This window comes from Rhinatrema bivittatum, chromosome 7 (assembly GCF_901001135.1).
Source record: "Rhinatrema bivittatum chromosome 7, aRhiBiv1.1, whole genome shotgun sequence".
In the NCBI taxonomy this organism is placed as follows: Eukaryota; Metazoa; Chordata; class Amphibia; order Gymnophiona; family Rhinatrematidae; genus Rhinatrema; species Rhinatrema bivittatum.
Genome location: NC_042621.1, coordinates 221,572,393 through 221,590,324, shown reverse-complemented (window position 1 = coordinate 221,590,324; position 17,932 = coordinate 221,572,393). Strand labels below are relative to the sequence as shown.

At 44.6% G+C, this 17,932-nt stretch overlaps 1 protein-coding gene across 2 annotated transcripts in view; it reads right to left on the bottom strand.

Moving 5' to 3' along the window:
• The window catches only part of TBC1D12 (TBC1 domain family member 12), a 253,268-nt gene that overhangs the window by 139,795 nt on the left and 95,541 nt on the right, over nt 1-17,932 (bottom strand). For both annotated transcript variants that reach the window (XM_029609872.1, XM_029609873.1), the window contains exon 2: nt 4,556-4,679. In XM_029609872.1, the coding sequence (XP_029465732.1) occupies nt 4,556-4,679 (124 nt within the window). The remainder of the gene's footprint in view (nt 1-4,555; nt 4,680-17,932) is intronic.

Below are 17,932 nucleotides of genomic sequence, written 5' to 3'. Positions count from 1 at the left end.
TAAGAAATTGCCATGCTGGGTCAGACCAAGGGTCCATCAAGCCCAGCATCCTGTTTCCAACAGAGGCCAAACCAGGCCACAAGAACCTGGCAATTACCCAAACATTAAGAAGATCCCATGCTACTGATGCAATTAATAGCAGTGGCTATTCCCTAAGTAAACTTGATTAATAGCCATTAATGGACTTCTCCTCCAAGAACTTATCCAAACGTTTTTTGAACCCAGCTACACTAACTGCATTAACCACATCCTCTGGCAACAAATTCCAGAGCTTTATTGTGCGTTGAGTGAAAAAGAAGTTTCTGCGATTAGTCTTAAATGGGCTACTTGCTAACTTCATGGAATGCCCCCTAGTCCTTCTATTATTTGAAAGTGTAAATAACCGAGTCACATCTACTCGTTCAAGACATCTCATGATCTTAAAGACCTCTATCATATCCCCCCCTCAGTCGTCTCTTCTCCAAGCTGACCAGCCCTAACCTCTTCAGCCTTTCCTCATAGGGAAGCTGTTCCATCCCCTTTATCATTTTGGTTGCCCTTCTCTGTACCTTCTCCATCGCAACTATATCTTTTTTGAGATGCGGCGACCAGAATTGTACACAGTATTCAAGGTGCGGTCTCACCATGGAGCGATATAGAGGCATGATGACATTTTCCGTTCTATTAACCATTCCCTTCCTAATAATTCCTAACATTCTGTTTGCTTTTTTGACTGCTGCAGCACACTGAGCCGATGATTTTAAAGTATTATCCACTATGATGCCTAGATCTTTTTCCTGGGTGGTAGCTCCTAATATGGAACTTAACATTGTGTAACTACAGCAAGGATTATTTTTCCCTATATGCAACTCCTTGCACTTGTCCACATTAAATTTCATCTGCCATTTGGATGCCCAATCTTCCACATAGACGCCAACCTGGATGTGCAGGCGCGTACCATTGTCAGTCTCTATTTTGCAGCAGACTTGTGCAGAACGCGGCACACGAACACCGCCACGGCCTAGCACGCAGCATCTCAGAGAAGCCTGAGAGTGGGGCTGAGCCAAAAGGCTGCTCAAGCCACCAAAACTGCCGCAACTCCCCAGACCCCTCACAGAGGCAGGAACGAACTTCGGATGACACGCTGAGACTCAGAGGCTAGACCAGAAGAGGGTGAGAGGAATCCCTGAAATTATCCCCCTCTCATGTATGTTGGTTTTTTTTTTGTTTTTTTTTACATCCCCTTACCTGAGCTCAGCCCATTCCGGCTGAGTTGGTCTCCAGCTATGGGGGGAGAGGGCTAATGCCTTCACCGCCACGCTTGGCCTCCTGCACCCACTAGCCTCTTAGCCGATTCTCTCCTGGCAGCTACATCCACACCGGAAAACCAAGACCAAGGCACTCGACTGAAGGAGGGACCACAAGGAATCACCTCTGGAGAAGCGGTGTATGATTCATCTCCTTCTTTTCTCCTCCTCTCTTTTTTTAAACAAACAATCCCCAGTAGGGAGATGCACGTCCACCATCTACTGGAGATGGAGAATACTAGTGGGCTGATGTCAGTGCAGGGGTATATATATCGTGACATCAGCTTTGCTCCGTTTTCATCTGTTGGTAGAAGTGCATAACTCACGGGTCGTGGATTAACCTGTCTGAATGCTGAGAAATTAAAATTTTTGTAGAATGGTATTGGAAGAGGAAGTGTAGCTGCAGGATCAGAAAGGCATGCTGTCTTATCTTGTCCCTGCACACTGTGGCTACATTCCAGCTCATAGCCAGTTCCCCTCAGGATGGAGTGTAATGGAGAACATTGTGGCTAGATTACTCAATGGAAGTAGCCCTTGTGAGTATATTACCCCAATTTTGGTCAATCTTCACTACTTACCAGTGAAGGCAAGGGTTGAATTTAAGATCCAGACCATGGTACTTAAACTCATTCTGGAGTTCAATGCAAGTTATTTGAGATTTAGAACTCAGAATTTATTTAGTTATAATATTTTATAAACCGATATTCTGAATACAATCATAACGGTTCACAGAATAAATATAAATAAAATTAACATTTAAAATGTTTAGTTCATTAAAACAAGACAAAATTCATATAAATAATTACAGTGTAATTCAAATAAAATCATCTGTAAAACAAAAAAACCCAAAAAATCCTGAAATAAACATCAAATTCAAATTTTTGTATTTTACATTCACTGTTCGGGTCATGCCTTCAAATACTGTAGCTTCACGGTGCGATAACCATAACTGAAAGTAACAAGGAGGTAACCTGCATGGAGCAACAGTACCAACCCTGGAGAAGGCAGCGAGAGGATAACTTGCAAGGAGCAGTAAGTAGTTACAACTCTGAACACCATGCCAGGAAAACTAGATGGATCATTATGGTCTTTATCTGCTATCATTTACTATGTTACTAAGTTTTAATATCAAGTGTTTCTAAGTAACCAATAAAGAACCTTAAGCCTGGAGACAAAAAAAAAAAGTTAGCAAGATTGCTACAAAAATCAACTTTATAAAATAAGTATATCACAGTAAAATAACCATCATCACTTACATATAGAAATGTCCACAATAAAGTATTACCTTTGGTTAAATCCTGAAAACTTTCAACAGCAATGTTACCAAACTTTTATTTTTTGCTCTAAGTATAGTCTAAATTTCTGCTATGCGATTCCACTAAAAATGTTCTTGGTAAAGCCAAAAGAAGCTGCTTGAAAATAAACTACTACAGAGGCATTTTAGGGGAAGAAAAATAAGGGAGGACTCCACACAATGTGAAATGCAGAAATGTGTTTCCAGCCAAAAAAAAAAAAAAAAAAAAACAAAAAACGAGAACCACCAGCATGGTCAGGGATAATAAAAAAAAAAAAAAAAAGAATATACGCAACAATATAATATGCATTTCTTTTAAAGACAATTATCCATAACATATACATGAGGCACAAGCTACATCTATTCCAGATGTTATGGCCTATAAAACATTTACTTACATGCTCTTCTAGAAGGGCACAGACATTAGTACTGGATGTCTAGATGGAGTGCCTTCTTGGAGAATGACAAAGAAGGTCTCTTGTAATGTTTTTTGAAAATGTGTGACTGTATTCATTTATGGAACACTAACAGGTCATGTCTCTTGTAATTACAGGGTATAGGTAGCCAGAAAAACAAGAGAAATTTAGACTCAATATACACCAATTTCCTCCTCATGGCTAATGAAACTTTTTATTCAAATTAATAGCTGTCAATATTGTTGGTGGATGGAGACATTTAAGTGATTATTTCTGCTCACCCCACCCCCAAAAAAAAAAAAACCAAAACAAAAAAAACAGGAACTTTTCCCAATGTAAACTTGCCAGAGGATGTGGTTAGTGCAGTTAGTGTAGCTGGGTTCAAAAAAGGTTTGGAGAAGTTCTTGGAGAAGTCCATTAACTGCTATTAATCAAGTTTACTTAGGGAATAGCCACTGCTATTAATGGCATCAGTTGCATGGGATCTTCTTGGTGTTTGGGTAATTGCCAGGTTCTTGTGGCCTGGTTTGGCCTCTGCTGGAAACAGGATGCTAGGCTTGATGGACCCTTGGTCTGACCCAGCATGGCAATTTCTTATGTTTTAAATAGGATGTAAAATTAGACAAAGCAAAAAGAAAAAAAAGTCATAGGGTTGAGTATGATCTCAACATATTATATTAAATATCAAATACCTCAATTATTTATTAGTGCTGGCAGCTTTGCAAACTCTAAAGTGAAAAAGGTGTCTTTAATCATCCACCCACCTCTTCACACAATGTGAGCATTATTTCTGGGGGGTGGCGAGAACTACAATCATTGTAATCATAGGACAGCAAAAAACACGTTTTTAAATTTTATAATATCTTCAAGAGTTCAATCTGTTTTTCAAGGAAATCCCATAAACATTCTTTAAACATCAGACATAAATATTAGTGGACATAACTCCTCAATTATATATGTGTGACTCTTCATTCAAGCAAAATTATCAAAAATCAATTTTCCCTCATTCAGAGCAACACAGACTAATATTTATATCTGATATCTGAAGAATGTTTACGGGATTTCCTTGAAAAACAGAGATTGGACTCTCTTGAAGATATTATAAAACTAAACATGGTTTTGGTACCCTATGATTACAAATCATTGTTGCTCACATATCCTCCACCTCCACCCCAAAAACAATAAAATGCTCACTCCGTGTGAGGAGATGGGTGGATGTAATTAGTTTCAGTTTGTAAAGTTGCCAGCACTAATAAATAATTGAGGTGCTTGATATTTAATATAATGTTTTGAGATAACACTCACTCCTATGGCTTTTTTCTTTCTGGTTTGGAAATTTGTCTGCGTTTGTGAAACTATATTTCAGTGCATTTTGGGGTAAAACTAGACAAATACTGAGTGACACGCTTAATGAGATCACCTAAAAAAAAACTTACTCAAAACAAAGCTGTTATGAAATAACTATAGCAAATATTTTACTTGATAAACATCTTGAAGAATCAAAAAAGAAGAGCGAATAATTTTATACCCCAAATGTGCATAAAATTTGTTTGTCTTACCTGCTGAATTATTTTAGAGTCCTTCTGAAGATTTTCTCTTGGTGGGACTTTGCCAAACAACTTCCAGCCAGGAGCACTGTGGACATGAGGGTTAAGCTCTTTTGTCTTTTTGGAGAAAAAGTTCCTGGAATACAGAAAAGTTACAAAGAGTTATGGATAATTTCATACTGCAGATATAAGGATTTCTAATGCATAGTAGAAGATTCATTTATAGCTCACAGCAACATCAAACTTCCAACTTAGCTGGATTCCCAGTGTTTGTCAGGATTTGCATCTCTGTGAGCAGAGAGTCACGTGGCTCCCTCTACTTGCTTACTGCCTGGAGCACAACATAAGAGCATAAGTTACCATGCTGGGTTAGAGCCCAGCATCCCATCTCCAAAAGTGGCCAGTTTGAGCCGCTTAGAAGTAGCCGGCAAATCCCAAAAGGAAAGTCCATTCCATGTTGCTCATTTTCTGAAGAGGTAAAGACACCCCAGCCCTCCCCCCCATGTCTTGGAAGATCCAGGCTGGGAACCTGTGCAAATTATCAGTGTGAATTCTTTTCCCCAGATGGGTCCATGAATACAGCAGGATACAGAGAACGGTTCAGGAGCCGCTACTCAAGAGAAAAATCACCAGAATGGGAAAAACCCCCCACAAAAAAACCAAAACCAAACAAAAACATCCTCTTCCCTGAGAAGGAAGTAGGGCACTAAGGGGAAAACATACTAAAGTTTCCCTTATCAGGCTTTATGTGATTCTTATCTTCAGAATGGGACTAAGTTCTCAACTTTTTCAGGGTCAGCATATATGCAACAAGATCCCCTTCCCCAACCGCAATTTAAGTTGTTTGACACTGAGAAGCTGCTAAATCATTTCAAGCGAGCAATTGGGAAGAGTATTGAATAAAGATATTGTGTTTGTAATAACTAGTATCTTGGATACTTTGGATTTCGTTAAAAACTCATCTCCAAATACCTGAAGATAACAGCAGTGATATCAGTATCTGGGCAATGAACCCCTGATCCAGGGAGCCCCTTATTCTCTGTATGAGTGTGAAGAACTGCCGCTGATGGGTAGAGACATGGAAGGAGGCGGCCTCTTCACTATAGTGCTCTACTTGCAATAGATCAAGCAGCCGGTGATCCTAACACTATTAATCACAAACACCCACAAACACACAACCGTGTGTATTCCAGTAAACCTCCATTTGTAAACACAAGAAATCTAATAAATGGTTAAACTGGTATCTATTTTATATCCTAACAACTCGCCATTAGATCTTGTAGGACCCTTACTCCTAGAGTCAGTATTAAAAAGCAAACTCTCATACGGTATAGGGTCACTTTACTTTATTTAAATTGACTATGTTTTGTTCGTTAACAAGCTTAAGAGACTGTTTTGTTCGTCAGCAAGCTTAAGAGTGTTTTTATTTTGAATAAAAAAAGACATATAAAAATGAATAAAACAGTCAATTTAAATAAAGTAAAGTGACCCTATACCGTATGAGAGTTTGCTTTTAATACTGACTCTAGGAGTAAGGGTCCTACAAGATCTAATGGCGAGTTGAAAGGATATAAAATAGATACCAGTTTAACCATTTATTAGATTTCTTGTGATCCTAACACTATGTCACCACTGACACAAAGGAATTCACCAGTACTGGAAATGAAATTGATAGTGGTCTAGCTGACCCTACTTTTCCATTTCTAGTTCCGTACAGGAGACCTGCTAGGAGATACTCCTATCGTGTGGTTGACAGAAGGCTGCGGTTGCAAGCTGTCGTAGGAGGGATCTCTTCCCCTCCTCATGGAGAAGGCAAAATAGGGCTCCAATCCAAAACTTTACTTTCCCAGTACCCATCCCAACTGGATGGTCCAACCAGGAGTGATCAGGAACTCACTCATGTATTTGGGGGGGGGGGGGGGGGGGGGGCCTCAGCTGAAGGTCTACCAAGCCATCCAAGAGGGATCTCTGTGCACCAGCACCTGATGCCCTTTTCATTAAGTAACACACAACTTATTACACTGATCATCAGTGATGCAGCAGCACTCAACATCGATATGGTGTCTGCATCGCTTTGCATGAGTGCAGCTGTGCTTGACCTTGCAGTCCCTATCACAGGTATACATGGCATCGCAACACAAGATGCTGGTTTCAGCGCCAGAACTACCTCTATGCCCACACCCGCAGCAGGATAAGATGTCAATTCTGCCGGTACCCACAATGCTGGTCTACGATGGCGCTGGAAACACCTACTAAGCATCTCACCAACGTCAAATCCATTGGCGACCAGTGTCCTATGGCTTACAATGGTGCCAGGCACCTGATGTCAAAAATGGTACTCAATGTGCCCAGAGTCAATGGCACCCAGTGTCACTCAGTGGCATCAAGCACTGGTGGCGCTTGGTGGTGCCCAGTACTGGCAGTGTCCTGCACCTCATGATATTAGATTATGAAAACAAGAAAATATGTATTTCAACAGAGAAAACAAAAAGTTTAGAAACAAATCAAATATCATTATTCCTGTTACATATTCCATAATTGGGGGAAACATTAAAAACCATTATTATTTAGTCTTCACATATAATAATAAATCAAAAGCAATTCTTACATTCTGTTATTTAAACAGCAAGAAACAATATAAGAGAAAGGACGTATACTTATTTTACTGGACATCAACCCTTAATGCTTCAGCTTGACTTTTATCAGACAAAAAAGTTTCAAAGTGTGTAGGATCTACAAATCTAAACCTCTTCCCTCTATAATTAACAAGGCATAAACACGGAAATTTTAAGAAAAATGTCGCACCAATTGCAATAACAAGAAAATTATTCCTTACCTGCTAATTTTCGTTCCTGTAGTACCATGGATCATTCCAGACTGTGGGTTATGTTCCCTGTGCAGCAGATGGAGTTAGAACCAAAAATTCCCAGGGGAGGACCTATATAGCCACGCCTCCCTCGCCTGAATCCTCAGTAACTGGACTAGCAAAGCCAAGACGAGAAGAGACAGAACCAGAGGAATCAATCTCAAAAATATAGAGAAAAAATAACAGCTGTAAGTGACAGCAACTAACTTGTACTCAAAAAACTGTAACTGAGAACTTGCAAACAGCACTGTGTTCAAAGACACAGCTCGCAATAACTAGAGATACAGAGTGAAAATATTGTGAAGACAGGAAAGCAGGGATGGCCCACAAAGAACCCCCAAAACCAGGGAGGGGTCTGGAATGATCCATGGTACTACAGGAACAAAAATTAGCAGGTAAGGAATAATTTTCTTTTCCCTGTACGTACCAGGATCATTCCAGACTGTGGGATGTACCAAAGCTTCCCCATCATGGGTGGGTCGCGGACAGCCCTGCCCGTATGACCCTGTCTCCAAGCTGACCGTGAGACGGCGCGTGAATGTCTAGACGATAATGTCTTGCGAAAGTGTGGAGAGACTTCCATGTGGCCGCCCTACAGATTTCCTGAGAAGAAACTGCAGAACTTTCCGCCCACGACGTCGCTAGAGCGCAGAGAGAATGCGCTTTAACAGCTAAAGGTGGAGACTTACCCACTCCAATGTATGCAGCTATAATCGCTTTCAGCCAGCGAGCGATTGATTGTTTGGATGCCATGCAACCCTTCCTGGGTCCTGACCAAAGGACAAACAAATGATCGGAGAGTCGAAATTCATTAGTGACCTCCAAATAATGTATCAAAGAACGTCGGACATCCAACCGACGCAGGTCAGAAGAATCAGAGAATAAAAATGACGGAAGCTCTATCGATTGGTTGAGATGGAAAGTCAAGACCACCTTCGGCAGAAAAGATGGAACTGTCCGCAGGGATACTCCCCCTGGCGTGAAACGAAGGTATGGCTCCCTTCATGATAGAGTTTGTAGTTCAGAGATCCGACGTGCTGAGCTGATCGCCACCAGGAAGATGGTCTTAAAGGTGACATCCTTGAGTGTGGCCGAAGTCAGAGGCTCAAAAGGCGGTGCACATAGAGCCCGGAGTACCAAATTGAGATTCCAAGAAGGACAAGGTGGTCTAATTGGAGGCTTCAAGTGTTTTACCCCCTTTAGAAAACGTAGGATATCTGGATGTGAGGCCAGAAGCTCCCTGTCATTACTACGTAGGAAGGCTCCCAACGCCGCCACCTGCACACGAAGAGAATTATAGGCAAGGCCCAAATCCAGACCAGCCTATAGGAAGGAAAGCACATGTGTCACCGAGGCCTGCGTTGGTAGAATCGATTTTGACTCGCACCATTCCTCAAAAACCTTCCATACTCTGACATAAGTAACCGACGTGGATGTCTTCCTAGCTTTCAGGAGCATGGAGATGACAGATTCTGGATATCCGCGCCGTCTCAATTGACGCCTCTCAAAAGCCAAGCCGCAAGACAGAAGCGATCTGCCTCCTTGAAAAATATTGGTCCTTGGCGAAGAAGACGTGGCAGATGACTGAGCCGAAGAGGGCCGTCTACTGCCAGATTGAGAAGATCTGCAAACCATGGTCGACGAGGCCACTCTGGTGCAACTAGGATCACCGGACCTTGATGCGTCTCTATCCGTCGGATAACCTTGCCCACTAGAGGCCACGGAGGAAAGACATACAGGAGACACTGTCGAGGCCAGGGAAGAACCAGCGCGTCAACTCCTTCCGCACCGCGCTCTCGCCTGCGGCTGAAGAACCGGGTGGCCTTTGCATTTGTCGCGGTTGCCATTAGATCCACATGGGGTCTCCCCCAACGCTGTACTATCCTTCGCATTGCGTCCTCCGAGAGTTCCCACTCTCCGGGATCCAGGTGTTGTCAACTGAGAAAATCTGCCTGAACGTTGTCCACGCCCGCTATGTGCGAAGCCGCTAGCCGCTGTAAATGTAGCTCCGCCCATGTCATCAACTCGGTCTCCAACGAGACTAGATGGCTTCTGGTGCCCCCCTGACGATTGATGTACGCCACTGTGGTTGCATTGTCCGAAAGAATCCGAACCGCTCGACTGCGTACCAGTGGGTAGAACCCCTGCAGCGCTAGACGGACTGCTCTGGTCTCCAGCCGATTGATGGGCCAAGTGGACTGTTCCATCGTCCAGCGGCCTTGGAGAGACCTGTCCTGACAGACCGCCCCCCCAGCCGGTGAGACTGGAATCCGTGGTGACGACCTCCCAATCCGGGTTCTGTAGAGACACTCCCTGAGCTAATTGTTGAGGGTCCAGCCACCACTGTAAGCTGAGCAAGACAACATCCGGGATGGGCAGTACTGCTTGAAAATCTCTCGACACTGGGTTCCATCGCGAAAGCAGAGACCTCTGGAGAGGCCTGAGATGAGCGAAGGCCCACAGAACCAAATCGATTGTTGAGGCCATGGTTCCCAGTACCTGGAGATAATCCCACGCCGTGGGAGCAACTAGTGCCATGAACCATGTTACCTGAGCACGCAGAGCCCGAGCTCTGTCCGGGTGCAGAAATACCTTGGCTCGGCTGGTGACGAAGTGTGCTCCCAGAAAATCCAGCGATTGGAATGGTATCAGTTTGCTCTTTGAGAAATTGACGATCCATCCCAGAGACTGAAGCAGCTGTACTACCCTGTGTCCTCGACTTCGCCCGAAAGAGCCAGTCGTCTAGATAGGGATGTACAAGGATACCCTCCTTGCGGAGCGCCACCGCCACCACTACCATGATCTTGGTGAAGACACGCGGAGCCGTCGCCAGACCAAAAAGGGAGAGCATGAAACTGAAAATGCTGTCCCAAAATCTTGAAGCGTAAGAAGCGCTGATGATGGTGATGGATCGGGATGTGAAGGTATGCCTCTGTAAGGTCCAAAGAGGCCAAGAATTCTCCCGGATGCACGGCTGCTAACACTGAACGGAGCGTTTCCATACGAAAACGAGGAACTCTGAGACACTTGTTGACCGTCTTGAGATCTAGGATAGGTCGAAAAGTGCCCTCTTTCTTGGGAACCACGAAGTAGATTGAATAATGACCTTTTCCCAGTTCGGAGGCCGCTACCGGTACCATCGCCCCCAGCTGTAGCAGTCGATCGAGAGTCTGTCGGACTGCTAATTGTTTGAGACGGGAACCGCAAGGAGAAAACAGAAAACGATCTCGGGGTTCGTGTACAAAATCTAATACGTAGCCTTGTCTTAAGATGTCCAGCACCCATTGATCCGACGTAATTTGGGCCCACTCCTTGTAAAAGAGAGTAAGGTGACCCCCCAGGTGGGGGATCCCCTCTTGGGTCCTTCTGGCATCATTGTGAAGCCTTCGAGGAAGGACCTGCCCCTTGAGTATCCTTACCGTGGCGGCACCCTCGAAAGGACCGGTTCCAGGTGTGTGATCGTGTAGAAGGAGCCCGAGGTGTCTGCTGTCTAGTAGGACGCGACCTCCGTTGATTCCGGTACCTATTTCTGGAGGAATAAAGAGATCTAGAAGAACGTGGATGATCTTCTGGTAGCTTGTGCACCGCATTCTCATTAAGAGATTTGATGATCTGATCCAAATCTTCCCCAAATAGGCACCTACCCTTGAAAGGAAGGGAACTCAGGCGCGTCTTAGACGAAGCATCTGCCGCCCAGTTGCGTAGCCACAAAAGACGACGAGCGGACACCGCCGCCACCATGGAACGAGCGAGGACCCTTAACAGATCATAAAAAGCATCAGCTCCATAGGCAACCACCGCTTCAAGTCTATCAGCCTGAATAGTCTCTGCTTGTGGCAAAGATTGGGAAGTGAGAAGCTGTTGTACCCAACGAAGAGCTGCTCGCTGTGCTAGGGAACTGCAGATAGCAGCCCTCATCCCCAACGCTGAGACTTCGAAGATACGCTTGAGGTAAACCTCGAGCTTGCGATCCTGGACATCCTTCAAAGCCGTCCCGCCCGTGCCCGGGATGGTAGTATGTTTCGTGACCGCGGATACCGCTGAATCAACAGCAGGAACCTTAAGAATCTCCAAGAAATCAGTGGGGAGAGGGTATAACTTTTCCATGGCTCGACCGACTCGAAGATTGGCCTCAGGAGTATCCCACTCCCTTGAAATCAATTGCAAGATGTTGTGATGCGTGGGAAAAGCTTTTGCTAGAGGTCGTAAGCCCGCTAGGAGAGGATCCCCTTTCTTAATCTTCGGATCCTGAGCCACAGGATCCGGAGGAGGGTCAATGTCCATTTCCTGGAGGATGTGGGGGATGAGATCATCCAATTCCGCTGCTTGAAAAATACGGAGGACCCTCGGGTCGTCACCTTCTACCTGGGCCGCCAGGGAGGGATCATCCGCATCTGGATCTTGCCATGGATCCCCCGACGGTTGTTGCAGCGGTATAGAAATCACGTGGGGGGGGGGGGGGCTGAGTGGACACCGCACCCCCTGTGGGCAAAGAAGCCCTCCCTAACGGAGGGTCTGCCGTCGAAAGCTGTGTCAAGCAGGCCAGTTTGGGGGGAGGGGGACCCCAAATTCCAAGATTCCTATCCCTGCTCTGTAAAAATGCTTTGTGCATTAAAACAATGAATTCTGGCGAAAAAGCGGGAAGTGCTGATGAGGGGCCCCCCGAGATGTCGTCCCCTTGCCTGCCCTGGTCCGTTGCGCTCCGAAACTCCATACTGTTAGAGGAAACCTGGAGAGGAGCGTCGACGTCCTCCTCAGAGAGAGCTGCCTCCGAGTCAGCTGAGAAAATGGCCGCCGTTCCCGCGCTGAGGGGAAACGGGGCATGCCGCTTCCTGCCAGCGCGGTCCGACTCTCCTCCAAGCTGCCTACCAGGTAAGCCATACTCCCCCTCAGGAAAAGCTGAAAAAAATCCCTCTGAGGTCTGCTGAAGCCCGTGCCGAGCTCCGGAGCCGTTCGGCGATTTTTGCATCGTGGCGGGAGGGAGGGGGAGGGGCGGCTGCTGCGCGCGGCAACTGAAGCGGCGAATTAATAAAACTCTTCGGCCTCCGGACCCCTCACCGTCCCCAAGAGACCGTCGGGGAAAAACGCCGTCCCGACGGTGAGCAGCTCCGGGGAATGGGTCGTCGCAGAGCTGCAGGGCGGGAACTCCAATCACTCCCTGAAAGGGAGGAGGGGAAAAGGAAAACTCCGGGGCTAGGGGGAGCGGTCGGCACTACAGACTTTCACCCCTCAAATTCCTGTTCCTACCAACGACTGTAAATGAAATAAAAATAACACTTACCACACTCTAGCCAGGCAAGGAAGAGGAAAAAAACAAAGAGATAGGAAGAGAGAAATAAAGTGACAGGCAAAAAACACAGCCTGTCAGCAAGTTCCTGACTGGAAAACAGTGTCTCTCTTTGAACGGAGTGGTCCTGTCAGAACACTACAGAACCTATCCCTTAGAAGAAAACCTTTATCTAATATTATTTAATTGATTCCTCAAAGAGAAAATAAAACTAGAAAAGTGCTGGGGACCACCGTGTCCCCTGCTCAATCTGCTGGAGTAAGAACTATACTGAGGATTGAGGAGAGGGAGGCGTGGCTATATATGTCCTCCCCTGGGAATTTTTGGTTCTAACTCTATCTGCTGGACAAGGAACATAACCCACAGTCTGGAATGATCCTGGTACGTACAGGGAAACAAAGTTTTAATGATAAGAAATACTTTCTTTTAGCTTGTGTGGCCCTAGCCACATCTGGAAATATTTGCAATTTGTGCCCACAAAATAACATATTTTGATCTAGAGAACTTCTTAAATATATTCTCCTTATCTTGCTCAGCAATAAATGATATAAAGAGAGTAGCTCTTTTATTAATAATATCAATCAACTCCTCTAAGAAGGTTGATACTCCCAAAGTAGATGGGATTTCTCCATTATCATTCTGCCCTCCAGTATCTCTGGGAGTCTTTTTTTTCCAAGTAATAAATTTATTAAATTTTTGGAATTTCCTCATCTTGATATAACATCTCTTTCAAGAATTTTTTAAACATCTCCCAAGGAGATAAAAGCAGAGTAATTGGAAAATTTAAAATTCTCATGTTCTTAGAATGTAACAGGTTTTCTATATGCTCAATTTCCTTATGCATCATAATACTATCATGTATAAATACATTCTCAGAGTTCTGAATTAACTGGAACTTATTTGTCAAAGCCAAAATCTCTCTCATGCTTATCCACCTTTTTTACTTGATCATCAATTAAACTCCTATTAGCATTAATAGCAGTCAACAATAATTCATTCATTTTGATAACATTATCAAGCTTCAATATCATTCTACCAAGATCAGCTATAGTAACATTGTCAGGTACTACCACAGGACAAATATTACTTTCTAAATGAGCTGGTGGTTTTAATTGCATTTCAGTATTACTAGAAAAATTTACACTCAGTTCGGGGAGGTACCGCTTGTAATTTAACATCTGTAACTCCCTGAGCTGCTCCTACCATTTCATTTGATGTTCCGGGAGATGTTGACACCCTTGGCTGTGGTGGAGGTGTTGGAGGTGTATATCCTTTGCCAGGACTTAGGGAGATTAAAAACATACCTCCCAAACTGTCCTCTTTTGGCGTTTCCAACACGTCTCCGCCCCTAACGACGTGTTGGTCCATAGGGCCTGTGCATTGTTGCTGCACCGGGGAGGAGGTGATGATTGTTTTCACCTTCCGTTTCTTACCCATTAAAGATAGTATAGAAAAGAAACTTTAGCCGGCTCCTGGCCTTCACCGGTCTAAGCCGGTCCAAGCTGGGTGCGCCGGCAGCGGGGCGCCGCCCTTCCGCTGATTTTGTAGTCAGAAGGGGTCCTCAGCTGATGTCACACAGCTGAGACTCCGGCTCGCCTGCTCAAGATTCCTTCTCGGATTGGCCAGATTGGAAAACACAGGGAGAGTAGACAAAGTTCTCCCTGCTTTCAGTTCTCTCCCTCTGTGTTACTGGGTGTCACACAGGGTAGGCGAATCCCTCCTCCCTTCTCGTTGTTCGCTTCCCCGATGATGCCCCATTCTAACAGCACTCTATGGCCTAGAAGCACTTTACTGTGCATGGCACCGAAGGCACCCACCCCACAATGCTTAACTGTGGCCATGGTGCCAGACAGTGCTGTCGACTGTGCTCTATGTGCTGAATAGTGCACAGCATAGCTGCTGTCGGGTTCCACGGCACTCAATAGTGCCTCACGTCGACAATGTGTGATGGCCCAATGTTAATTCCCATCGGTGCTCTGGCACTTTGATGTGCATGGGCATCAGATATGATGGGGCATGGCACTATCAGTGCATCAACAGTGCTGACTGTCCATGCTCAGGCTCTCCCATTCCTCCTTGGAGACTGCCTTACTAGAACATGCTGGAAGACAAGAAGGATGGCTTTGTAATCCAGGGCACCAGAGATAATGATTAACCTGGGCCTGTGGAGATTGGTGCAGTTCCCAGGTGTGTGGGGAGGTTGAGCTCTCCTCCCCACACTCTTTCATCCAGTACCTTCCCCTCCACCCAGATATGAGCAGAACAAGTGTATGTGTGTGTGTGTGTGGGGGGGGGGGGGGGGGGAGGAGATCTATCCTGGATCTGGGCCACCATATCATCTCATGGAGATCTATCCTGGATCTGGGCCTCCATGGTCATCTCATGGAGCTCCTGTCATGAGAGAACTCAGGCAAGTCTCTGGAATAAGGCCTAGCCTTACCATACAGGAACCCTGAAAACTGTAAGTCCCATGAGGCAACAAAGGCAAAAACACGCAAAGGCTGAGGAAAAGAATAAAACACACAAACTGCTGGGCAGCATTTATTAGTATAAAACAAAATGCTGACTAGGCTGTGCTGGGCATTAGGCCCATGCACCATGAGGTGATCAGAAGTAAAGTATTAAAAGAAAAGAAAAATTCAAAACAACCTAAAAGTATAAGGGAGAAAACAAAACTGCAGAACCCTGCAAGAAAAAACAACTTCTGAAGCTACTTTCATTGCAGTAGCTGTGAGCAACAGCAAAGAAAACATGCCTTGCAAGTTCTGTGGATAAAATGAGAATGAAAGGCCTTGCCTGGGAGGCAGGGAGGTGGCTAGGGCTGCACATGCTCAGTAGAGCATGCTCAAAACTTCTAGAAGCTTTGAAATCAAACTTCCATACCGGACTCCATCGGATGATGTAACCCACATGTGAAAACTGCTATTCCTCATGTCAACAGAGCAAACATCTGTATCTAATAAAGTGATAAATGACCAAAAAAATATTCACTTCAGAATATAATGAACAGTACATGCACCAAAATTCACATACTACAGATCCAGCAGCATACAGCCTTTAAGTTTTGACTGAAATAAAGCAACATATATAGTTACAAAAAGGTTTTGCTTTATATAATGAATTTGAATGCAAAAGATCATATAAGAGTCCTCAATGTAAAAGCAATACAAAACAGAAAAGAATGTAATCTTTAGCTAGGAATATTTTTTCCAAAGGATTTCAGGACTTGGTACAATTCACAATGTTAAAATGATGGAGACGAAATCTTCCTCTCTCTAGTCTACCTTTCATATAATTAAGTCATAAAATAAAAGTGTCTTCATTAATAGTAAAACGAACGGAGCACAGAGAGTAGTTGATTTCTTGAATAATCTCATGAGATCTTGCTGGAAATAGCAAAGCATCCCCATAAATTGACAGTAAAGCCTATTTCTAAGTCTGACTTTAAAAAAGGATTTCCCTAAAAAGCACTATTAAAATAAATGTATCTTCTGCTAAATGTCAATACATGAAGCTGTTGACATCAAATGTTCAAGAAGGGCGCCCTCGCGTACTTTTGTAGGCGCATCAGGCGCAAACAAAAGTACACTGGATTTTAGTAGATACGCGCGTAGCCGCGCGTATCTGCTAAAATCCTGGATCGGCGCACGCAAGGCTACCGATTTCGTGTAGCCGGCGCGTGCCGAGCCGCGCAGCCTGCCTCCGTTCCCTCCGAGGCCGCTCCGAAATCGGAGCGGAGGGAATTCGCTAACGCCCTCCCCTCACCTTCCCCTCCCTTCCTCTACCTAACCCACCCCCCCGGCCCTGTCTAAACCCCCCCCTACCTTTGTTGGGGGATTTACGCCTCCCAAAGGGAGAAGTAAATCCCCGCGCGCCAGCGGGCTGCTGGCGCGCCTAGACGCAACCCGGGGGCGATTCCGGAGGGCGCGGCCACGCCCCCGGACCGAAACCACGCCCCCGGGCCTGCCCCCGAAACGCCACGTCCCGCCCAGAAAACGGCTTGCCGCTCAGCCCCGCCCCCGACACACCCCCGACATGCCCCCCTCGGAAAACCCCGGGACTTACGCGAGTCCCGGGGCTCTGCGCGCGCCGGCAGGCCTATGTAAAATAGGCGCACCGGCGAGCAAGGCTCTTAAAATCCGCCCCTAAGCGTGTAAATGGGCTTTTGAAAATTGCTATAATATATGCCATTGAATTGTCAATAGGTTTTTTGTATGAAAGTGCTCTTTAAGCATGAAAATGGGCATTTGAAAATTGATAAGATAGTATGTTACTTTTGTGTGTAACTCCTTTGAAAATTACCTCTTAAGTCAATTGCACTCTGAAAGACATATGCCATTAAGGCAGATTATGTAAAACTGTTTAATTAACCATTTTATTTATTAATTTAAACTTCTTATTTATCGCCTGTCACAGTTGCCAGCTATTCAGTGTGGGATACAATGCTCAAAAATATTTATAACCATTTGCTTAAAGCTTTATAATGTTAAACATATATTTAGTTGTTTTAACCGGTTATATTATGGGCTGATAGTTAATACATCAAAGCGACTCCAAGAGCTTCAACAAAACACCACTGCCAAATTATTGTTGGGGCAAAGAAACATGATCATGTGTTGCCCATCTTACAAAAGCTTTATGGATTACCCATTGAAACTAGAATTAAGTTCAAAGTTCCTACATTAATTTTTAAGTGTGTTCAAGTGCAGCCCAAATATGAGTCTGTTTGGTCACTGCAGTCCTCCCAGCAAGTGTTACTGGGTCTCCCTGCCTTTAAGGGATGCAAGACTGACATGACCCCTGGGAGTGTAATACAAGAAATATTGGGGTTCTGACAGACTGGCCACCATCTAAGATAGAATGCTGGGCTCGATGGACCTTGGTCTGAACCCAGCATGGCATTTATGTTCTTAATTTGTGTTAAATAATTGTTTATGCACTGGGGGTTAGAATCTGTGACATGTTTAAAAAAAACAAACCCCAACTGGCAAATGAGCATTAAAATGTAATTGGACAGAAGTATTGGCAGAAGGAATTAAAGCAGAAATAAGAAAAATGAAAATCATTTAATATCCACTGTATTCTAAATCTTAAAAATAAACTAAGGTGAAAAAAATCCTTTGAATATCTACACAAAGCATTAAAAGCTAATAAGCTAATACCAACAAAACCAGTGTCAATGTGTGTCCTTAGCAATATCAAACTGGATCTATTTTGGTCCTGGTATATCCCTTAT